Below are 25,288 nucleotides of genomic sequence, written 5' to 3' on the forward strand. Positions count from 1 at the left end.
GTCAGAAATCACACAATTAGTCATTATTTTAGCAAAGCTTTGTTTGTCTCTCTATCCCTATTTCTTTCCCTCTGTGAAATGTTACGGCAGTGGCGTAGAAACACAAACACTATTGTGCATTCTGCACTAAACAATGGATCTTATGTAGCCTGTGGGGTCCAGCCGTGTGTTAGCTCATTTACTCTTTGTCTGCCAAAAAATTCCTGTCATGGATCCCATTACAAAACCAATAAACAGCCAGACAACGTGCCAGTTCTGGAAGAGCACGCTGAGATGAACAGAATAAAACTGCCCAAGGCACCCTGTCTGTTTCACATGGGATGTACAAGCCCGGTGCCTTTGAAATGAGGCTCTTAAACTTGACAGAGGCAATGCTTTTGAACCTTCTAAGAAAAGAAACTAGTCATATAATATATTAGTGACCTACAAGTACAGAAGAAACATCCAAAGGATATTTACATCTATTTATATGTATGCATTTTGCAGACCCTTTTATCCAAAGCAACTTGTGCTGCATTACAAGCTAAGATACATTTTGTAAGTATGTGCGTTCCCTGGGGAATCAAACTCTTGACGTTTTGTGCCGCTTACACAATTTACCAGTTAAACTACAGGAACTTTATCTAGGTTTCCATCACCCCAATTTTATGCACATTTTGAAATATTGCAAGTGATGGAAATGCAAAATTTGGAACAAAAATCCTTTAATTTGAAAAAAAAACATTACGCTCACTTGAGGTGGTTTTTGACTTAAAAGGCGAATAATAGGAGATAAAAAAACATTTGGCGAATAAATTCTGACTTACCGAACATTAAACCTACATGAATGATCATCTTGCAATATCAAATGATGTGTCTTTACCATAAATGAGGCTTGACATCGCCGTTATGCCCTTGCTGTCAGTGCCTGGATCGAAAATTCTTTTTCAATGCACGGCATTCAGTTTGGCAATTATAAGCTGTACTGCTAGTAAATGTATAACTTTTCCCATCGTAACTAAATGCAGTCCTGTCTCCATGTTCTAAACATGCCTTGTTTTGGTGTTCTTTACTAGGTTTAGTGTTGGTTACTGGTTACCAATTTACAGTCATTCACTCAAACAACTTGATGGAAAAGCACCTAATTCGCATTTGTTTGTTTTTCCTATTTGCAAATTTTAAAAAGATTCGCCTCACGTTTGGATGAAAACTCCACTTTATCTAAACTGTATTAAACCTCATTCATAAATTCCGTGAAAATTGGCAGAGGCTTCTGTGTAAACACAAACAAGTCCCTTGAATGTTCTGGGATTCCTCCCATCAAGAGGACCTAGTAACATTGCCATAACTTTCACGGAGAGCATGCTGTGTGAACAAGATGCAGAAACAATGCCATAAAGGGCGTGTATTGTGAGGATGCGCATGTCATCGCAACAAGAAGTTATTGTTCAATTTAAACGCAGATCAACATTCTCACTGAGATATGTCAGCAAACTGGACTAAAGCAGAGATCATCACTATCCATAATAAAGCTGAGATCATTCACCAGCTGGCAGAACAGCGCAACAAGTGCTCATTATAATGCACAAGTAGTTTCTCAAGAAAAAAACTAAACTAAAATTTTCAAACTTCAGACGCTGTGGAAAAAAACCTAACAAGTGCAGGACTTTAAATATGTCATGTGTCTTTAAGGGGATCTTTACGGTACGTGTGAGAATGCACGCACAGATTACGGAAAATCATTGGCAGTGTGAATGAACCAAAACTCTAATGCTGCGTTTACACCAGCCACGGTAGAGGCGGCAAGTGCGGGTGATTTACATGTTAAGTCAATGCAAAGACGCAATTACACATGGATTATTATAGTGCGTCGTGATACGCACAAATTAAGCATTGCCGCAGGGAAACGCACTAGTTGAAAAATCTGAACTAAATGTGGATATTGTATATATATCTGCCTATAATAGATAGATATCCACACATTCATCCATTCATGATCCTTCATCTAATCATCCTTGTATTATGCATCAATGCATATAAATAGATTTTTTAAAGGGCTGCACAATTAAGACAAAAAAATCATAATTTTCAGTTATTTCCCCTGATATTGTAACAACAGTTAACAGTTATCATTTTAATTAATAGTATTTACATTTGTTTAATATCTTAACCAAAACACATCAAAACTCTTCACAAATTCACATGAGATCATCTTCTGACAGTAAGAGAAAAAGCACAGATTGCTCGGCCCTGTATAAATATGTAAAGTAGCCGTGTTACATTAACCCCGCGTTAGTTTGTGCCCTGCTCACCCTTACTCCTCAGGGATTTAAAGCTATAAAATGTGTTTGCAAGTCAGGGGAGCCTGACATCAGGCACATAATGAGAGATATTCAAGTCATGCGGTGTGACAGAGCAGCATCCATCACTGCTGATATTCCCTCACCAGACTCCCAACATCTGACCGAAAAAGACAATTTTCCAGTAACAACTGGAATCCAGTCAGAAGTGACAGCAGTCAGGCAGCACAACCACCCCATCTCCCCTCCACAGACTAGTGTGGTTTTCTTTGAGTTCTAGTACAGTGCCACTCAAATTCTGTGGCAGTCTGTATGTGCGCGTGTGTGACACTGTGCTATTTTCATCCTCAGTACACTCAGACTCAATCTAAAACCCACAACATCAACATACTATAACGGTAGCTCCCCAACAAACATTTTACTACTAAAAACATATTTGACAGTCAGGGTCTGAAACTAACAATAAAAAAAAAAACTAAATCCTTCTGTCAATAACCGCATATGACCTTTGCATGGACATCACTGGCTGTCAAGTTCACACTGGTATATAAAAAAATTAATTTGCATAGTACCCCACGGTTTGGTTTGGGTCAAGTCGGGTAAGCTCACCTCCCTTTTGCTTGGTTAGTTATTCCATAGAGTTTAGTAATACTTCGCAAGGGGAAGATTACAGGGGTGTTGTTATATTTGCGTTGCCTACTGCTGTGACATCATACAAGTGAAAGCGTTGTTGTACATTCCCATATATTTATTTATTTCTCAGTCCGCCACAAAATTAACATTGCCCACCACAAATAGATGTCTGCAAATCGCATTTATCACTACCTCTGTTTCACATGACAGTTTCTGTGCAAATACATTGTGGCGTCAGTCGATGCGCTCCGCTGAGCCTAATTTAAGTTGCATTTAAGCATATATGTGAATGTGGGTGTCGAGAATGTGCCGCCACAAACTGCAAGTCTGGAAAAAAATTAGTATGATTCTCAACCTGTGGATGTTTTTCATCGCTAAAAGGAAGTTTGGGAACATACAGCAAAGCACAGATGACAACATGTTTACTCGAGACAGCGCAAGCTAGCACGAAGGTAAAGCTAATCTTTTACATTATAGCGATGACGCTGGTAGGGACGAATCTCTCAGACCAATCAGTGATCTACAGTGTTTTCGCATCACGTTTTGGTATCAGCTTGGGTCTCTCTGAGGTGGTACAAAAAAAAGTTTTGGGTGCTATGTACTGCACCCAGTGGAAAAGCTCACAAAAGTAAGCTGACCCGACCCAAACCAAACCATGGGGTACTATGCAATGGAAAAGCGCCATAAGATAACTTAAGCAAATCCGTGCCACTATACCAATAGTGAGTAGAGTACAGCAGAACATTCCAGAGAGAAGCGGTTCTGGCTCTCCGGCTGTTTTTTGGCTCATGTTAGAGGAAATATGATTATGCAGAAGGGGAACGGTTTCATCAGCACCTGGAGCGGTGCGTGAGAGGGGATGTTAGGGACGAAAATAGGAGGCGGGGGGATTTATGAAGTGAGTGCATACTTTAAGGCAAGGCAAGGCAAGGCAAGTTTATTTGTATAGCACATTTCATACACAAAGGTCATTCAAAGTGCTTTACACAGAAATGAGAAAACAATATATAAAAAAGAAAAAGAAAATGTAAAAATAAGATTTACACGATAAGATCACAATAAAGACAAAGATACATGAGAATTTAAAATAACAATTAAAGAAAATAAATTTGATTTTAATAAAACAGTTTAAAATGTTAAAAAGAATAAAACAGGAGTAAAAGTGACTTGAGTTAAAGGTGCAGTCAGTGTGATGCAGCACAGTGCTCATTCAGTAAATGCAGAGTTAAACAGATGTGTTTTTAATCTAGATTTAAAAGTGTTTACTGTTGAAGCACATCTGATCTCTTCTGGAAGTTGATTCCAGCTAGAGGTGGCATAAAAGCTAAATGCTGACGCACCTTGTTTTGAGTGAACCCTTGGTATTTCTAACTGACCTGATCCTAATGATCTGAGTAATCTGTTAGGTTTATATTCAGTTAGCATATCTGTCATGTATTTGGGTCCTAAGCCATGAAGTGATTTATAAACGAGTAACAATACTTTAAAGTCTATTCTAAATGTAACAGGAAGCCAGTGTAAGGACCTGAGGACTGGAGTGATGTGCTCAGATTTTTTGGTTCTGGTCAGAATTCTGGCAGCAGCGTTCTGTATGAGCTGCAGCTGTCTAATGGTCTTTTTGGGGATCCCAGTAAGGAGTCCATTGCAGTAATCCACCCTGCTGGTGATGAAAGCATGAACAAGTTTCTCTAAGTCCTGTCTTGAGACAAAACATCTAATTCTGGCAATATTTCTGAGATGGTAGTAAGCTGATTTGCTTATCGCTTTCACGTGACTACTGAAATTAAGGTCAGACTCTAAAATTACACCAAGATTTCTGACTTTATTTTGTGTCTTTAGACCCCTAGAGTCAAGGTATGTGTTAACTTTGAGAGTTTCATCTTTATTTCCAAATACAATGACTTCGGTTTTGTCTTTGTTTAACTGGAGGAAGTTTTGACGCATCCAACAGTTAATTTCATCAATGCATTTACATAGAGAGTCAATGGGGCTGTAGTCATTGGGTGACAGGGCTAAGTATATTTGGGTGTCATCTGCATAGCTGTGGTAAGCAATTTGGTTCTTTTTCATTATTTGACCAAGTGGGAGCATATACAAATTAAACAGAAGCGGTGCAAGAATTGAACCCTGTGGGACTCCACATGTCATGGATGTCCACTCAGATTTATGGTTACCTATGTTCACATAGTAACCTCTTCCTTGTAGGTATGTTTTAAACCATTTGAGAACTATCCCAGAGAGCCCTACCCAGTTTTCCAGTCTATGTAAGAGTATGGTGTGATCTACTGTGTCAAAGGCAGCACTAAGATCTAGTAGCACCAGCACTGATATTTTACCTGAATCAGAGTTTAAGCGAATATCATTTATTATCTTTATGAGCACTGTCTCTGTGCTGTGATGCTGACGGAAACCAGATTGAAAGTTGTCCAGATAACCATTTGAGTTTAAGAATTTGTTCAGCTGATTGAAGACAACCTTTTCAACGATCTTGCTTATAAACGGAAGATTTGAGATAGGTCTGTAGTTGCTAAGTATGGTTTTGTCTAGGTTACTCTTTTTTAGGAGAGGCTTTACAACTGCTGTTTTTAATGACTCTGGAAAAGTGCCTGTGATCAGAGAGGTGTTTACTATTTTTAAGAGGTCAGTTTCTAAGCAGTTAAGCACCTTTTTGAGAAAAGATGTGGGGAGAGTGTCAAGGCTGCAAGTTGATGCTTTAAGATGTTGTACTGTTTCTTCCAAGGTTTTTATATCAATTATGTCAAATTCTGAGAGAATGGCTAATTTCTGAGGTTGTTGCAATGATATCTGACTGACCACAGTACAATTTGAGGTCGTATTGATTGCCATTCTGATATTACTGATCTTCTCAGAGAAAAACTTAGCAAACTCATTGCATTTGTTGTCAGAGAGCATTTCACTAGGAACTTGATTTGGGGGGTTTGTTAGTCTCTCTACAGTAGCAAAAAGAGTGCGAGTGTGGTTTATGTTGTTATTTATAATTTTGGAGAAGAAGGTCTGTCTAGCTGTGCCTAGTTCTACATTGAAAGCACGAAGACTGTCCTTATAGATGCTATAATGTACTTCAAGTTTTGTTTTCCGCCACATACGTTCAGCTTTTCTGCATGTTCTTTTCATGTGCTGTACTGCTGTTGTGTTTCTCCAGGGTGCTTTACGTCTGCCAGTGATCATCCTGACCTTTACTGGAGCTATATCATCAATAGCATCTTTAACTTTTATGTTAAAGTTTTCAAGGAGAACATCAACAGAGTCTGCGGATATGTTTGGCAACATTGACATAGCATTCATAAATACCTCACTGGTGTTCTCATTTATGAACCTTTTTTTGATATAGACAGATCTAGCATCAGTGGCAGGACAGATCAATAAATCAAAGTAAACACAGAAATGGTCAGATAGCGCTTCATCCTTGATTACAGTGGATGAAATGTTTAGACCCTTGCTAATGAGCAGATCAAGAGTGTGTCCCCGATTGTGTGTAGGACCTTGCACGTGCTGGGTCAGATCAAAAGTGTTTAAAACATTTAAAAGTTCAATCGCAGTATTGTTTTCTGAATTGTCTATATGAATATTGAAATCTCCAGCAATAACAAAATAATCAAATTCAGAGGAAATTGTTGACAAAAGTTCTGTGAATTCATCAACAAATGCTGAGGTGTATTTGGGAGGTCTATAAATAATTGTAAACAGAATGCGTGGTGTACCTTTTAGAGCAATACACAAATATTCAAAAGACTGGTAATCACCAAGTAACACTTGCTTGCATTGAAAGGCATCTTTGAATAAAGCAGCTATTCCTCCACCCCTTCTAACAGCTCTACATACACTTATAAAGGTAAAGTTGGGTGGGGCTGATTCATTGAGGACTGTAGCACTGCAGCTGTCATCTAACCAAGTTTCATTTAGAAACATAAAGTCCAGGTTGTTAGTGGTGATAAGATCATTAACTAAAAAGGATTTGTTCTTTAGTGAACGGATGTTCAGAAGTGCTAACTTAACAGTAACTGGTTTTGGAACTGTATCAATCTCAGAATGACGTATAATAGGCAGTAGATTAGATAGAATTGCTGTGCGGCTGGAGACGGCCTTCATCTTTCTATCACATGTCAGGACAGAGATAGGGAAAGCTAAAGGGACATCGGGCGCCCGCTTGTTCTTAAAATATTTATGATTGTTACTGCTGACGTAGCGGGAACCCAACACACATCAGTTACCAGTGCTGTTTGCAGATGAGGGCTGGTGTGATCCCTGACGTTGAGGCAGAGGTCGGAGTGCTCTCTGAGATGGAGGGGGAGGGCGGGCTGGGCCCGAAGGCTTTTGTGGTTGAGGAGCCCGCCGTTTCTTGGTTGATATTTGGGGACTCGCAGCAATAGAGTGGGAGAGCTTTGTTCCAGCAGATACCAGTTTCTCCATTTTCTCTGAAAAGCCCAGAAGTGGTGATGTTGGAGAGAGGGAGAGAGAGTGTGACGACATCAGCTGTGATTCTGGTGTTCCTGAAGGCTGGGAGGGAGTGTTATCATTCCTCTGGTCATTATCAACAGAAACGTCCTTGGGTGTTGATTCACAATCCAGCTGTAGCGAGGTCTGTGGGCAGGGCTCAGCCTGAGCTGTGTCTGTGAACAGTAGTTGTGACTGCAGAGTTTTATCCTTGTCATCTGAATGTCCATCCAGGTGCTGGTGTAAAATCCTGTGGTCATTTCCGCTGTTCAGTAGTGGACTGGCACACTCAGCTGATGGATGATGCATGGAGAAAAAGATATTGTCTTTAAGCAACCTAGCACCTAGTTTGTTTGGGTGGATACCATCTGTGTTAAAAAGTTGCCTTTGACTCCAGAAGATATTGAAGTTGTCAATGTAATTCAGTCCTCTCATGGTGCAGGTTTTTTGCAGCCATGAATTTAAGCTTAGTAGACGAGAAAACATATTTGTTCCTCGGGCTGGAAGAGGTCCACTGATGAAAAATTGAACTTTCAGTCTTGTAAGTGTTTCAAAAAGTTCATTGAAATCCCCCTTAAGGAGCTCAGACTGCTCTTTTCGAATATCATTCTTTCCCACATGTATGACAATCCGACTGACAGACTTATGTTTCATCAGAATGTTGCAAAGTTCCTTGTTAACATCAGAAACCGTTGCCCGAGGAAAACAGTATGTACGGGTAGCCTTGCTTTCAAAGTTTCTGATAATATTGTCACCCACTATCAGCGTGTTTGGCTCGGCTGCTGTCTGAGCGGAGCGCCGCTGCCTATATGATGTTGAGCGTCTGTTAGCTCTGTAAGCTACTGGCTGACGTGATCTGTGTCCATTAACATTTGGGGATTCTTCACCCAAACTCATTAGTGCTTCAAATCTATTTTCAAGCCGTACAGGGGGTGGTAGAATACCAATATTGGCTACTCGAGTTGTACCCATATCTGGGGTAGATGATGCTAATGCAGCAATTTGTGACACTCGTGACAGTCTAATGTCTTGAGCACTTTTGGGTCTCGCACCCTGTTTATGCCATCGGTTTGTGTCCTCAATTTCTTTAGGTTTCTCTGAGCTCACTATGACCTGTTTAAAAGCATTAGGTTCACAGGACTCACCAGCTTTATGTTGAGAAGGACCACGATGAAGCTCCGCTGTATGTTCTGGCAGGGTCGGCAGCGCCACAAGTAACTTTGTTTCGAGAACTGCAATCTTTTGTAAAAGTCTGTGGCAATTTGAGCAGCAGGTGGATTTAGATCCAGAAGAAGGCATTCTTTCTTCTTTTCTTCTGTTTGAGTGTGGGCAGCTGTGTTGTCCTGTTTTAGGATTGTCAGCTGCCGGCAATAGCAGACTGGTAGACCGCTTTGACAAATTCCCCAAGATTGTTGAATGTTCCAAATATCAATATAGTTCCAGGAATTTGTAGTTTTAGTGTGAGTGCCCAATTGTTTAGTTTGAGCACTGTGCTGAACTGCTGGTAGTTGAATCAAAAGATAAAAGCGAAAAAGAAAAAGCGCAAAGCACAGAGCGCAAGTAAAAGCGTCCGAACAGTAGCGAAGCAGGAAGTAAATAACTTTAGCCCTGGCAGGAAGTCATTAAGCTGTGAGCTAGAATACAGAGAGAGCCTGGCAACTGTGACTTCTCAAGCAGAGTAGCGTCTGTCTGTACGCTTAAAAACGATGGTGGCTTTGAAGCAGAAAGCTTGTGCTGCCCCATCGCTGTGTGTTTTAAAGTGCCCACGCTCTATTAAGTGCCATTTAGCTAAATAATCTTAAGAAACAGCTCTTGAGGTAGCAGTAAGTGCCAGACACTTGTACAGCATGGATTCTCAACTTTACAATGATTTCAATTAATTCTGTTGTTTGCGCATGTGACACGAAATCGTTATGGATGTAGAAAGAGCATCGTGCTATGCAAATGACTTGTGCACATAAATTAAACATTTGGATGAGTAATCAGATCCAATGGGAGGGATAGTAACCACTTTATGACCTTTACTTCTGCGAATACATTGCCGGTTAAGGTTAATTCTGAAAAGGTTTTACAGAAAATGATGCACTGTACATTATTTGTGAACACAAATCACAAGGCCGAATTTACATTGCGTGTTTCAAGTGACTTAATTCCGTCCCTCATGTGGCACAGAAAGAATATGACCCATGAATGTGTAAAAAGGAAAAAAGCGCAAAGATTTGCGTCCGCAATGTAAGCGGAGAGATCGGATATACCCATCCCAAGACATGTTGTGCATCATTGAAAATGCGATGGTGGCACATACCAGACTATACCAGAACAGGCCTGAAATAGTAGCCAATCCTACTGAGGTCATATTAGTACTGGACCCATGTCTGTAGTGGCTGAAAAAAAAATTCCTTACAGATCCTTAAGAATAATATTTAATGCAGTTTTTTCCACTGTATTAAAAGGCTTTGCTATGTATCGCGTTACACAGTCAGTTAAGGAGCGCTATCTGATACTGTCTGGTTTATACAGGTGCTGCAGCTCCCCCTTGTGTTTTTTAAAGAGATGTGCAATGATTGCGGTGAACTTTGATAACGTCAAACAATCGCGATGAGAGGATTATTTAATCAATAGTCCCTTTCACACATACAGTCTTCTTTACTGGCAAATTGCAGTTAACAGATCATGTGTGAACAGAACCTTTCCGGTAAATAGGTGCTCCCACTTTACCAGTAAGACAAGTTGTAAGATTACCAGTAATTTACCGTTAAGTGCTATGTGTGAACGAAAAATATAGGTTTACCGGCATTTAGAACGGACGACGTCAGACCGCGCTGACAGATCGGGCCAATCAGAACGTTTTTATAAAGATGATGATGCGTTTACCCCGCACTGTTTATATAGGACACATGCTGCTTAAGAGTCGAGCACACCTTAAGTTAACATTCACATTTCTTCACCAAAGTTGATTAAAACAGCTTATTACACGGCTCTCTGGAATGCTTGATTCTGATTGGTCAGTTGAGACATTTGCAGGTTCGTTCTTTTCAAATAATAACCGCTCCAAAATAATAACGCATAGCCGGACTACTTGCACGAGTAAAATCGCTCCGCGCCAATAAAGATCAATAAAGATTACTGTCTGTTTGGCGCCATCTTGTGACAAACACTCAACAACCACGACACGACACAGACAGCTTACTGAGACTGAACTTGACAAAATAGAGCATGACAGCTACGAAGCCAACACACAAAAAAATACAGAATGGGCATTAAAACTTCTCAAAGACTGGTTAAAGAGAAAAAAATGGAGACAGACAAGTATGAAGCAGAGGATCTTAATAAGGTATTACGATCATTTTATGCATCTGTGCAAAGTTTCGCGGAAGGATAAAAATGTTAATTTAAAACAAATATGCCAATAAAATGTTTCAAATTCATATTCATGTCCAGTTTTTTTTCTTATGTGGCAAGTAGCCGTGTAATAAGCGGGATAATGTAGAGGCAGCCGGTAGTTATTGGGAAATTAGCCCCTTCAGTGTGATACAAGACCCTCCGCTTCGCGTCGGGTCCTGATCACACTGTCGGGGCTTATTTCCCGATAACTACCGGCTGCCTCTACATTATCCCTTACTTACCATCAATTGGCCGAATTGCCGACGTCCTTAGCACACCCTCTGTAAAGCCTAATGTGCAACCGCAGGTTCCGTTTGACGCAGCCTAACACAATGTTGTGTGGTTACGAGCAACTTCGCGACTGTTTGCCACATATGTGAAAACAACAAAATACGGACCGACGATATTAAGTCATAACCCGCCATTGTTTACAAATACAACAAGGAGCTCGCCGGCCGCGCGCCACAGGTAACTTCTGCTTTCTCTCCGAGTTTACCGATATTTTGATACTGATGTGTGAATGATATCTTACTGATAAAAAGACGTAACATCACTGCATGTGTGAACAGCACATTTTTGTATTTACTGGTAAATTCATTCTGGTAAATTCATGGTAATTTACTGTGTGAAAGAGGATATTGTGACAACCCTACTACTAATACTGACGAGATGCACGTTGCAATGCGATTTATCGTGCAGCCCTACGTAAGACGCTTTGACATGCGTCATTTCCGTTACACTTTCTACCTCTTTACTAACATAAATCTGTAACAATGCTATCAAACTGGACAGCAGCCAAAACAGCTGTGGTGCACTGTTGTCCACCATCTTGCTGAATAGGTCACATGACTAAATATGCGTCATCATTTTCAAAAACTCTTCATTTCACTACTCACACTAAAACGCAAAACCTGCATCTTTAAATATATCCAATTTGGAAAGTGTTTTCATTTCCACAAACAAAAATATTATTTTAGTATAGACATAAGGCCAAAACAGAGGGGAAAATGTGTGTTTTTAATCAAAAACGAATTAGTATTAGCCTGCTTCCACACTGATAAAATGCCCAATAAAATGCAGTCGACTACAACACACGTCTGGATTCCGGCCATGCATAACACTTATCTCCATTATTACGCAAATGACTGCTGCCATTATCAACAGGAAACGGACATAAACATCACATTTAAATAAAATACCGTGTACCACCTGCTTTCCACAGGAATTGCTAACCGTGTTAGCTGTATAGCACTGTTAACAACACAATGTCTACACAAAAATACATCATCGTGTTTACAATTAAATATGTTTAGGTATAACGTGACATTTGGGTTTTAAACTAAAACATCCCAAAATCATTTTTATCACATCATTGTAAATTTCGTCCCTACAATTGTATAGTGATTACAGTGGGATATTTCAGAGAGAGAGAAAGAGAGAGAGGCAGTGTGAGAAAGTGACAGTGAGGCTTCTGAGAACCTCTTCCATCCCCATATCTTATTTCAATGTGGGAACAGCACTCTCAGCAATTATTGTTAGTATCAGTCAGACCATAAAGTCTTTTCCCTGTGGAGCCGAGGCAGCTATCTCACGTTCAGAGAAAGAGCTTGTCGACAACTGTAACGCTAATTGCTTTCACAGCGAGCGTCATTTATAAAGAAAACGTGGTTAAAGACACACACGGAGAGACGCAAAGAGTGTATGAATGCTCACATACAGGCTTATTATAATGTAGCTACTAAACACCTCAAATGAAAACGTTGTCATTTGTATTCAAATCTTTTGATGTTCTTGTACTGTAGCTCAGTTGCAGAGCATTGCGTAAGCAGACCACAAAAGGTCGTGAGTTCGATCACTGGGAACACAAACATTCACACAGGAATGAATTTACCAGTAAATACAAAAATGTGCTGTTCACGCTCGCGAAGTTGCTCGTGACCAAACAACATTGCATTAGGTGGTGTCAAACCAAAACTGCTTTTTAAACAACAGTACTGTTTGCACATTAGGCTTCACAGAGGGCGTGCTAAGGAAGTCGGCAATTCGGAAAATAGATAGTAAGTTGTTTTAAACAACTTTGGTGAAGAAATGTGGATGTTAACTTCAGGTGTGCTCAACTTTTAAGCAGCGTGTGTGTGGAAACGTTCAAAAACAGTGCAGGGGTAAACGCGTCATCTGTTTTAAAACGTTGATGCCGGTTTCACCCTGCAAGCGTGAGCAGCGCTTAAGCGGCGCATTTTTTTTGGTGCCCATTTTAACAAGTTAAAGCACACCGTTTACGATTTATTTCATCGTAAAACTTCAGAGAAACATATTCAAAGGTGACATAGAATGATTGAACGGGGTATTTATCCTTGTTCTGTGATGTGACATGTAGACAAAAAAAAATTTGTTTGGAACTGTAATGCCTTAGAAGCTTCCTAAAAACCTCTCTCAGATAGCTCTATTAGGGTGGGGGATTTTAAACAAGTGGTTTTGCACCTATTTGGCTCCCCCTACTGGCTTAACTTGCAATCTCATTACTGATTGGCTGACTTTGCTGCCACTCAAAAATGTAGCCAATTATTTTAAAGTGGAGGGGCAGTGAGATGCCTGTGATGTCATAAGCATCAGTTTTTCAGATTGGGCCGTTTTCTGGCTGACATTTCTAAAATAGGAATTTCTATGAGACTGAGATGTTTAGCATGTCTAGAACTTTTGTATGTTTGTGAATGCAGGTAGACTACCATTATTCAACAAAGACAAGGTAAAAATGGTTTTTCATTCTCTATCCCCTTTAATAATAATATTTTTTATGTCTATAATTGTGTATTGTGTCTATATCTGACATTACACGGACCAAAACAGCACGAACACAATGTGGATTAAACAAAAATCACAGTTATATAAATTACACTGACCATTTAAAAGTGTCTTGAAGAGGTCTTGCTCATAAATGCATGTTAAATAAAGTTATCTGAACTTGAGATATTTATACTGTTATTAAACTGCACAGAATGCGCTGCGAACGTAGCCGGTGTGAAGGCACAATGGCCACGCGCAGCAAACGCTCTCCTGATGCGCTGCTCACACTTGCGGTGTGAAACCGACGTAAGAAAAAAGAAATTCTTCTGTAGAAAAAAAAATTGTATACAGTTTTGTAAAAAATTTTGAGTGAACTCATAGCTTCTTAAATTAAAGCTTTCTTTTTTATGTTAAAATCATGTCAAAATTATGAAATTAGTTAGAAAAATGTCAGTTGGTTTACAAAAAACATAAAGATAGTAAATTGTACGTAAAGTAAATTGTAATTTAATGTTTCAAAACAGAGATGGTAATAGAATAGCTGAAGTTACCGGTTGTAGTTTTAATATACTCAAATTTGGGCATCTATGTAGTAAACTCAAATCTAAAAAAAGACAGATTATGGATCCACGCATTGCTAAATGCCAAACAATCTTTAGATGCTTTGACAAAGGTTAAATTCCACTCCCTGTTACTCATTAGATGACCGCAGAAACTTTTATGCAAATCAACATCAAGCTAATAAAAATATTCATGCCGTCAGACAAACAGGTTTGTTGACTATATAAAATTAGTTTGTCAAGTATGTTCAGTGATTCGAAACCATTGATGATTCAGCAACGCCCAGAAACAAACAGCTAAACCACAACCGCAACACAGAAAACCCAGAAGCCCTGAAAATGAAAGTCAAAACAGGCTGGAACGTGTAGGAAACAAGCACGCGGCAAACACTTACAAACTGTGTCACAGGAAAAGACACACGAGTCAAAACCACTCGGATGCTCATTAATCCCGGCAGGAGAAAAATTGTACGCAAATTCAACGTGCGAGGGTTTAACGGTAATCCTTTTACCTCATTGCATGAAACACTTGGACCGGAGAAGGTCTGGCTGTTTAAAAAGAAAACACTCTATTACTTAATGAGCCACTTATGGCTTCTCTCAATTTCTTCCTCCATTAATTTTATTGCAATTTTCAGTGGAGCACTAACGCTAGGCGGACGTTTTTTGTCTCCTCTGCCAGCGGGCGCATCATAAAAACAAACTAAATTGCTGGAAAATAGTACAAGTGGAAAATCAAACGAATTGGAAGGAGGTGTGAAAAGGGGCCTTGGAAATGTTTATTGTTTATTGACTTTTGCTGAACATTGTGTCGATTGATGTCAAAGAGAATAACACTGCCGAACTTCACGACTATAGTAAAATCTTTTCAATGCCATTTAGGGCCAAAGTGCTCATTATCTTTTACTTAGTGTCACTCTGTCTTTTTCTTCACCTCTTAATCTCTGGCATTTACTCACTTCTCTCCCTTGGAAAGGGACACGCGGAGGTCACATCCCCATTTAAAATCGCAGTCCGAAACCATACCACATCTCTCCTTCCTACAGTCTGGGGGACTCAATAAGGTATATTTAGAAGTTGTCAATACATTAGATGCATTTATAGCGGCTGGTGAACCGATTATCTTACTGTGACAGTAAATTTATAGAAGAAAAAGAAACATGTGGAATATAAACACTGTCAGAAAAAATAGTACAAAACTGTAACTTTTATGTCATTTTTGTACCTTCGTGGGTATACAAAAACACATCAAAATGTTGTACCTTTTGGGGTACAATATTATACCCCAAGGACCTATTGTGTACCTTCAAGGACCAATTTAGGGCAGCAAAATGATTATTCGCGAATAACTGCAGAATAAAAGTTGTGTATAATAATTATGTGTTTATATATAATACATTGAGATGCAAGTATATATTAAAAATATTTATATAAATGTTTTATAATACTTTTTTTATTCAAATTATACAAGCATGTGTGTGTATTTATATAAATTATTATTATTATACACAGTACACACACATATATGATGTAAACAAAAACTTTTATTCTGCAAATGATTAGTCGCGATTAATCGTTTTGGAGCCCTAGACCAATAATGTACCAGTGTCGGGGGTACAAAACATTTTACTTACCTTTAAAGGTACAAAATAGGTCCTTAACCTCATAAGACCTGATATGTCCATACGTGGACATCAATTTTTTTTGTTCTTTGTATCATAATACTTAATTCTGTGTAACTGTTGTACACAAACATGAACAATTACACTGCTTCATGTTTACAAAAAAAATATTTGGTTTTTATATTTATTTGTTCTTCCTAACCCCAAATAGCTGGAAGAAATCTGAAAAAAAGACCAAAGCTTGGGTCTTAGGAGGTTAAGGTACAGTAATGTACCCAAAAAGGAAAAAGGAGCTCTCCAACATAATTAATTACTGTTAAAACACTAATCACCTGACCAGACACATCACATACCAATGTTTTATTGATGAGCCAATTCCCAAAAATTCCTTGACTTCAATTATGACATCATCAGCATCGCAGGCCAGCACATGCAACTGTGATTGTGTTATAAAATGGTTTTGTGGTTTTTCCATCAAGAGTGGGGTCAACAAACGAATAACGTCCCAAATCCCAAACAAAAGCAAGCGAAGATGAGATCGCCACTGCAATCCATATGGAAAACTGCATAACATCTGACATGTTTTCACATTGCAACCACAACTTCAGCACGAAATATATAAAAACCATAAAAATTAACCTACCTCAGCAAAGGATTTATGTTATATTGCTAATCGGCACAACCACACACACACCTCCTCTTCCTCATGAGGATGAAATAACTGCAACATTCTTATCAATTAAATACTTCATTACACAGAGATTGAGCTGGGAGGAATTATGTAATCTGAAATGCATATCAAAACCTCAGTACAGCTCTGTCAAACCACATCATGGGTGACATTTAAAATCACTGCATCTCCAAAGTTTCATTTATCAAGCTAATTCAACAGCAAATAATCAAGCAGTAAACAAACGCCTCTGATGGATGTGTTCCTCGCCGGATCGGAGAAAGCTCTATACACTTAACTGTTCATTAGACATGCAAATGCAAAAAAGTACAAGTTCAAAGAAAGCCGCATTCGACTGCAGTGGCCTGCATTGTGCTGCTTATGTGGGTGGTTTCTGAAAAGAATCACAGCAACCAGAGCATCTTCAAAATAAAGTGCTATTCAAAAGTTTGAGTCTACATTAGAAATCAACATTTTAGACAATTTCTTACAGAACTGACATAAAATAAACGATTGTTAAATCAGATTTGCACACATTTCAAGTTTATGCCACCTCCAAAGCATTGCCATTAATGTGAATTATGCAATTCATATTTACAGAACTTTTCAAGCCAGATTTTCACAGCTGATCGGATAAAGAGATATTGAGGTATTTTATTCGTATTGCATGATCAGAATAAGAACCATTTTCTATTTTTCATAAGCAAACAAAGACTTGTGACTGGCAGTGTATATACAAACATTGTTTATACTCTAAACTATTCACATGAGCTCTGCATCTGCTAAACTCTGGTCTCTAGGGCTCAGAACGCTCTTCTTGTCAAAAATAATCTCCAGTTTACCACAACGTAAGCATGCAAACAGTAAGCAGAATCTGAGATATGACAGATTACAACATGTATCCATTAGTCAAAGCTATTATCATTGAACTACTACACAGAGAAATAACAGCTCGGCTAGCAGTCAAGTCAAGCTACTGGTGATCACCAAGTGTAAAGAAAACACAAACCAGGCACGACCATAACATATACTCAAAATATTTGACCTCGGGAAGTTTTATGACGCTTGTTTTCACAGCAGAAATATATCTCTGTGCGTTTACAGCACATGACAGGGCCCTGATTTATAGTTAGGCTACTGTCATTTATCATGTACACAAACACATTGACAAACACACTCTGCCCAATAACCCCCTTCTTCATGGCTGTTTACATAATACAAACACATAGCTGTCATTCACTAGGCCTTATTTGCCTCTCTATTAGTGCAAATAGCTTTAGACTCACCACATGATGAAACAAGCTGTCACGCAACAAATGCAGCCCACATACACACACAGATCTTTTATCTTTATAGGTCACTTAAAGGTGCAGTTCAAACTTACTGATACTGACTGTTACACTTTAAGATTTAATTATCTAATTTCTATCTATCTATCTGGCAGAAATGGTTCTTAATAACTTTTGACTGAAAGGTCATTTGGGCAGTCACCCTTTATAGCACCTCAGTATTGTTTATTACTGTATAATAGCATACGCTCCTAAAAATAAAGGTGCTTCCTGATGCCATAGAAGAGCCATTGGGGTCCATAATGAAGCTTTAACTTCCAAGGAACCTTCTTTGTGGTAAAAAGGTTCTTCAGATAATAATAAGTTGACTAAAAATGGTTCTTTGAGGAACCCAAAATGGTTCTTCTATGGCATCGCTGAGCCTGTGAAGAACCTTTTAAGCACAGAACTGGAAAAGATAAACGTCAACAACATGTAAAAGACATTTATAGAACAACTACTCTTGATAATAATGAGAAATCGCCTAAACCATAAATACCACAAGTTCCCTGATTCATCATGACTCATTTGTGCACTCTGACAGATGACAAACCCAAGTGGAAATTGAATCTCCTGCGATTTAAACTTGTCAGTAAATAATAACTCACATCTCTCGAAGTGACCTGCCGGTGACACTTGTGCGACAGTTACAGCTCAACATCATTCAGAACCACGATTACGTCATAATGGACAGTAGCAGCGCGTCTGAATGTTCTAAACGGATGGAACGTCAGGAATGACACACTGTGACAACACGCGACACCTGTTTAGCATCGTTGCGAGCCGTTATGTCATCGCTAGCGTCCAAGATCCCTCACACACACAGAAAAAACTTCACAGACGTCGGCCGTGGACGTGTTTGGCATATTTAAACGGCGTGCCTTACCTCGAGACGGTCCAAAGTGACGAAACTGGCAATGGCAAATCCATCAATAATATCCTCTTCTTGAGAACCAGACTCGCGTCTCTTGCGTCTGGTGGGTCGCGGGGCTCTGCTCGAGGACGTCGAACGCGGCGGTGCGTTTTTACCGGGACTCCGCTCCCGTTCGGAACCAGACGAGGGGCTCCGACCGCGGGTTTCCCCGGCGTCCGCCTTGCGTTTCCGTCCCCTCTCCCGCAGCGACCTGGATCTGCGACTCTGCTTGACTTTCCCTTCCATTTTAAAAATCCTCCTCGACGGAAAACCCACACTCGATTACGTGAAACCCAATCGATTCCAACCGATCAATAAAACACACCCATAGACATCGAAGCCTGTGTGCGATAGGTAAACAATTTACAGTGACCTTGGATGTAAAGCTCCGTAATATGATAAACAAATGTTCTGATCCATGCAGGTCGAGGGGAATATAATCCGAGCCCGCGTCGGAACACGGCGTTACGCGATCCGCTTCGTTTAAACAGGTGCAAAATGGCTGTTTAATGACAGTGGTGTGAATCGCACTCGCACTGCAACTTTGTTGCAAGCGTATAAAACAACATCAATGTCTGAGTAGCGCGCGTTGGATTCATGACGCTCGCGCTGCTTTTCTTTTCCACCCAGTGCATGAGCCGATGTGACAAAAACCAAAATAAGGATCCGGAAAACATCCGCGTATTTGTCAAACAATTTAGTAACGCACGCAATACAGCCAAGTTTCATCGGTAGAAACGCGTAAAGCAACCATGAAGAGACTCCATTAAACCATTCCGACACAACACGGTCCGCCTGGAAGCGCTGTTATTTCCGAAGCGATTCCTCAACGCAAGATCCACCGAAACGCATCCGATTCCCAACAAGAGTTTCTTATCCAGCGGAGAGTAAGTTGAACGTGAACGTATCCATTCCTGAAGGCTGCTCGTGCGTGCGCGCGCGCGTGCGCTGCGGCTTCTGGGAAAGACGTCGGCGTCCTTTTTTTTCGAATAGGCAACGCTTCGCTAAGTGGCTTTAAAGAGACACGATTCAGATCTCCTCTCGTCTTTTTTTCTTGCTCGCACCGCGAACTGCAAACGCTGGCGAACTGACGCACTTCCGCCACTTCTGCGATTGCCAGAGGAAGTGCGCTGGTTTATTATACGAACTTATTTTTCGGTGTCATGTCATTCATGTGGCGTTTTTCACGCGGGTGGACAGACGCGCAGTTTGTGAGCTGTCAGCTGCTTCAATGCCTTCACTGTTTCTCACAGCAGCCCAAACCTTTGCCAATTTGCTCACTTCTGTCCATCCTCTCCTTTAAAACGGTCTACTTGTATACCTTTAAATATCTTTAACGTAGTTGTTTGAAGAGGGAAAGACAAATAATATCTCCTTGCTGTGATGCAACATGACTTTTGAATTATAGGTAGCAGGGTTTCAGCAGTGATGGAAAATAAGTTGTTACAGATATTTTATAGCAAATTTAAATGATTCTAGATTTGCCCCAAATATGCCATAGGCTATATTATCTGTAGACTGAACCTTATTTGTAACTCAAATCTATCTGCCTGTCTGTCCCGCTACCTATCTGTTCATCTATCTGTATGTCTACCTACCAGTTTGTCCGTCTATCTGTTTGTCTGTCCATATGTCTGTAAATCTATCTGTCTGTCTTCAAAACACAATTTGTCATCCCTCCTCATGTTGTTTCAAACTCATGAGACTTATTTTCTTACAAAGCAAAATCATGCAATTTCTATGAAATTAAGAGTAGCGTCAACATTCTTATAGGTAAATCATAGAAGAGTACATTTGGGTAGATTTTTTTGCATAATATGAGTCATGCAAAAATTGCATATTAGATGAGGGTATTGCAAATATAGTAACACAGCATCAGATGGACTTGCAACAAAACAAACTGCTTGCCAGGTCTTCAGTGTCATCACCATAATCCAGATTCTTAAGATGTTTATTCTGCGTTTAGATGCGTGCAGTGTAATGCAGCCTCTAAAACATAAACTCGACTCTACTGCAACAAGTCACTGTGGCTTTTTCCACACCTGCATTTAGAGTTTTTGCTCACTTTTCCATATAATAATTCAGCTTTCTGGCTCTTACTCACCAATAAGTTGCCTTGAGGCAGCAAGTGAACATCTGTCCTCTAGAGAATACACACACACGAACACATTATCAAGACCATCCAGACTTATAAATGATTCATTTTCACCCTATCATAGCAATAATGTACAGTGCTATCAGGGCTACATCACTCTGGGATTCTGTCTGTCTGCCTGTCTATCTATCTACCTGTCTGTCTGATGGTCTAAGAAGAAAATATGATGCACCATGTGTCAAAAAATTTGATTTATGACCTTGATTTACGACCTAACACCTAGGTGTGAAATTTGTCACCTTATGAGTTGTTTGCTTCCTGTAATAAAATTTTATGGCGGCAACTGATGTTTATACTCAGGAAGTTGTTCAGGAAATGATGTTTATCCAGGTGTCCTATAGTCTCTGTTGTTTCACGCCTCCCCTCTCATACGTGAGTGTTTAAATAGGGTCTGGTAGTTTGTATTTTAAACAAGAAGACAGTGTAGTTCTAGTGTTGCAATGGCTGCTCCAAAGACTCCTAAAAGGACGAGACAAGTGTTGTGTACTTCTCCGGCAAGAGGTACTGTGGAAATGGAAGAAAGGATTACTTTTGCTCCTAAGAAAAAACAGAGTGTTAGTTTGACAAAGTTTCTCCATGAAAATGAGAAATTTGTGAGATATGATTTCACAATGTCTGATAGACGCGTGGGGAGATATCTGTTTGACAAGGAGTCGCGGTGCGTCAGGCTCTTTGCGGGCGATCTTGGAGATGGAATCACTACTGATGATCCTTGTCTGATGTTCCCTGCTAAAGACTGGTTCATATTTTATAATTATGTTTGGAACGATTTGAACAACTGTGGCGACGCCCCTTTGTACATCGCAGAGTGGGACAGTGAGGTTCCTCAAACAAGATACCGGGTGGTTGGAGACCATTGTAGAAAGCTGCCAGATGACTTTGTTTATATTTTTCGCTGCAACGACAAGACAAAGATCATGGAATATACCTGGCCTATTCCAGAGTCTGAGCATCACAAGTACTATGACTTGGTATATCTGTTTCAATGGAAAGATGTGCGAATGTTTGACAACATTTTTTCATGCATTGACAAATTGTTTAGATGGTGTCAACTTTATGATCACTACACTTCCGTTAAAGTGAAGTTGTTCCACCCCGAGAGGTGTGTCTCCGCCTCGAGGACCGGCCTCCTAACCCCACCTACCTATTACAGCCATTAAAAATGGCTCCAGTTTGGATCATTCAACACACTTGCTTAACAGGATTCAAGAAACTATGGCTTCCCCATGCTACACCAGTACCTTTGCGCTCCCCGTACCAGGACTTGATGAAGATGAAAGAACCTACAGCTGGACCAGTGCCCTCAAGCCGGCCCCGGCGATGCCTGATGACAATGCAACACCCTACACCGGCAGCAACCCTCTTGAGACGGCCCCGACTATGCCTGATGTTGTTCCAGCATGCTACAACAATATCCTTGGGACTGCTCCGGCAATGCCTGATGAGGTTCCAGTGCCCTACAACCCCAGCCTTGAGACGGATACTGCAAAGCCTGATGATGAGCCATCCCCAATGGAGATCACAATGCCTATTTCTGACAACTCTTGGCTGGATAAATTTTGTATGGATCTGGGATATCACAACCTGACCTTCATTACGACTCCTTATGGTTGTACTGGTTCAGTAGCTGGAGCAGCACACTTTGCGGGGGTCGACTCCACAGACGGATGTATCCGGACTGACGGCTTCAAGATCATTAAAACAATCGTCGTGGCACTTTTGCAGCATCTTGTTGACAAAAAGCTGAAAGAGATCTGTAGCGGTTGTGAGGTTAATCATCCTAGTCAACTTAGGCACAGCTGTATTTTTGAGCCTAATGCCTATTTCTTTGACTTTTACTTTGAGGAACTGTCACGTACTCTGTTCAAGCCTGAACTCAAACATATCATTTCTCAAGCATTGAGCCGTTGTGGATTAAGGATTCATCCTCTGAGGGTTCAGGGGTCAGTTGACAGCATCTTGCACGAACTGCGTGAGGAAATTTTTATTGTGGAAAAACTTTCTGAGATCAGAGAAAAACTTGGAGGCCCTGACAACGAAAGGATTGTCCGTGACGCTGTGGACAGCTGGAAGGGTATCATTCATATTGACTGAGTCTAACAAAAAACCATGGGGAATACATGCTTTGTGACTGGATTGGTGAAGTGCCTACTTAAACATCGTATTAGATGTGAAATGACCAGCTTGCTTTATAAAATTGTTAATGAAAACTCTGATGTAACTGTACCTGTTAACAGATGTGTTGTGGATGCTAAACGACTTACAAATCTCGAGAACCAAATGTCTGTTGTAAGAAATATTTCTAATGATTGGTCTGCACTGATGCGTTTATGCATTAACAAGGGTGAATCAATATCTGTAACTATTAAAAAAATTTTAGACTTGATGACTGAAGGTGGTACCTGTATCAGAATTACAGACATATTATGCATGTGTACCTATGTGTCTGATTTATGTGTATTTACAATGTCTAGTAATGATCAGGGTTATGCTTGTGAAATTATTGAAACCCTGGTTGATTACCTTATTGACAAAAATATTGTGATGTGTATAAAGTTTCTACACTACATTGATGACTTATGATGTAAAATCTTTCACAATAAAAACTTGTATCACTTTGAACCTCTGTGTTATTCGTCTGTGGAGACTGGTGTTACAATATGTCTGAAGAAGTAATGAAAAGGATTTATTACACGCCTTCAAACCCCGGTTCTTTAGGTGGTAAACAACGTTTAAAAGATGCTGTTTTGAAAGAAACGGGTGTTCGCTTAACCAATGATGAAGTATCAGAATGGCTCTCCGGTGAAGATGCTTACACACTACATAAAACTGCGCCTTTAAAATACAGAAGAAATCGGGTATTTGTCTATGGCATCGATATGCAGTTCCAGGCTGATCTAGTTGATATGTCTACATATGCTAAGGAAAATGACAACAATCATTTTCTGTTGACATGTATAGATCTGTTTAGTAAATATGCTTGGACACGTGTGTTAAAAAACAAGTCCGCAGTAGAGGTTGCTAAAGCCTTTGAATCAATACTGGAAGAGGGACGTGTACCAGAGAAAATACAAACAGATAAGGGGAAGGAATTTTTTAACAAACATTTCCAAAAACTTATGAAGAAGTATAACATTACGCATTTTGCAACATCCAGTGAATTAAAATCAAGTGTAATTGAGAGGTTTAACAGGACTCTGCGAGGAAGGATGTGGCGATATTTAACGGCTACAAACTCAAAACGCTATATCGATATACTTCAAGACATAACACGTGGATACAATGTCAGCTATCATAGAAGCATCAAGATGAGGCCTATTGATGTAAACAAAGAAAACAAATCCGAGGTGTTACATAATCTTTACGGTGATAGCCAATCTCACAGTGTAAACCCCATATTTAGATACAAAGTTGGCGACGTAGTTAGAATTTCTAAAGTTAGAGGTCCTTTTGCAAAAGGGTATGAGGAAAACTATACGCAGGAGTTTTTCACTATATCAGCATGTATACCAAGAGAGCCACCTGTTTACAGATTGTGTGATTATGATGGGGATGTCATCGAAGGCGTTTTTTACGAGGAAGAGTTACAAAAGATACTTGTAAGTGAAAACAAAGCGTTTAAAGTTGAAAAAATATTAGACAAGAAGAAGAAAGGATACAAAACATTATTGCTGGTACAATGGCTCGGATGGCCTGCAAAATTTGCATCATGGATCGATGAAAAAGAGTTGGTTGATGTTCAGCCTTCAATAAAATAAAGGAGCAGCATACATGGCATACATTTGTGCAAAAACCTACCATGGCTGAGGGTGGTTTTTATGTTACATTGCCCTGCAATGCTTCGTTAGCAACCTTTCCGGGAAATAAAATATCTAATTATACAACCAGCTTAGCAAGAACTATGAATCTGAAAGGAGAATGGGAGGTGGGTTTGATCGAATTTGAATATCCTACGTCATGGTATACATTTAATGAGGAAGATGCTATCTTTATTCTCGACAATGGTATAAAACATATCACTGATCACCCTGCTGCAGGCAAAGAGATTGAGATCTTCATCAACGGTGATCAAAAGACATCGAACGTACTTTACAGAATAAAATCTGGATATTATGACGACATTGTTTTCTTGATCAGGGAGATCAATGCAAATCTACCATCGGGTGTGAGTTTTGGATTTGACCACGTTAAAAACAAGGTGTTTCTAAAAGGACCCCCAAAGACATCACTAAAGTTTTTCGGAAAGTTGGCAATAATTTTAGGGTTAAAACCGGGGATTGCAATAGAGACAATCCCTCCAACTCATGATAGTCATGGTATCGGACACACATCTGTGATGTATGCGCCCCATCAAGCAGACATAAATGGAGGTTTCTACACCATGTATATATACACAGATATAATAGAATATCAATCAGTTGGTGATTATCATGTACCACTACTAAGGTGTGTCCATATAGACGGTGAGAACAACAAGATTATTAATATTAGATACGACAGACCAC

General features: G+C 39.8%; 1 protein-coding gene across 10 annotated transcripts in view; it reads right to left on the reverse strand.

Annotated features, from left to right (window-relative positions):
* Window positions 1-19,736, reverse strand: part of fbrsl1 (fibrosin-like 1) — a 409,906-nt gene extending 390,170 nt beyond the window's left edge. For 6 of the 10 annotated variants that reach the window (XM_065250822.2, XM_065250824.2, XM_065250823.2 and 3 more), the window contains exon 1: window positions 18,602-19,736. In XM_065250822.2, coding sequence (XP_065106894.1) covers window positions 18,602-18,874 — 273 coding nt within the window. In that variant the 5' untranslated portion in view covers window positions 18,875-19,736. The remainder of the gene's footprint in view (window positions 1-18,601) is intronic. The other 4 variants (XM_065250829.2, XM_065250827.2, XM_065250825.2 and 1 more) reach the window with 1 other exon arrangement.
* Window positions 19,737-25,288: the final 5,552 nt, after the last annotated feature.

The sequence above is a fragment of the Paramisgurnus dabryanus genome, chromosome 5, assembly GCF_030506205.2.
Source record: "Paramisgurnus dabryanus chromosome 5, PD_genome_1.1, whole genome shotgun sequence".
In the NCBI taxonomy this organism is placed as follows: Eukaryota; Metazoa; Chordata; class Actinopteri; order Cypriniformes; family Cobitidae; genus Paramisgurnus; species Paramisgurnus dabryanus.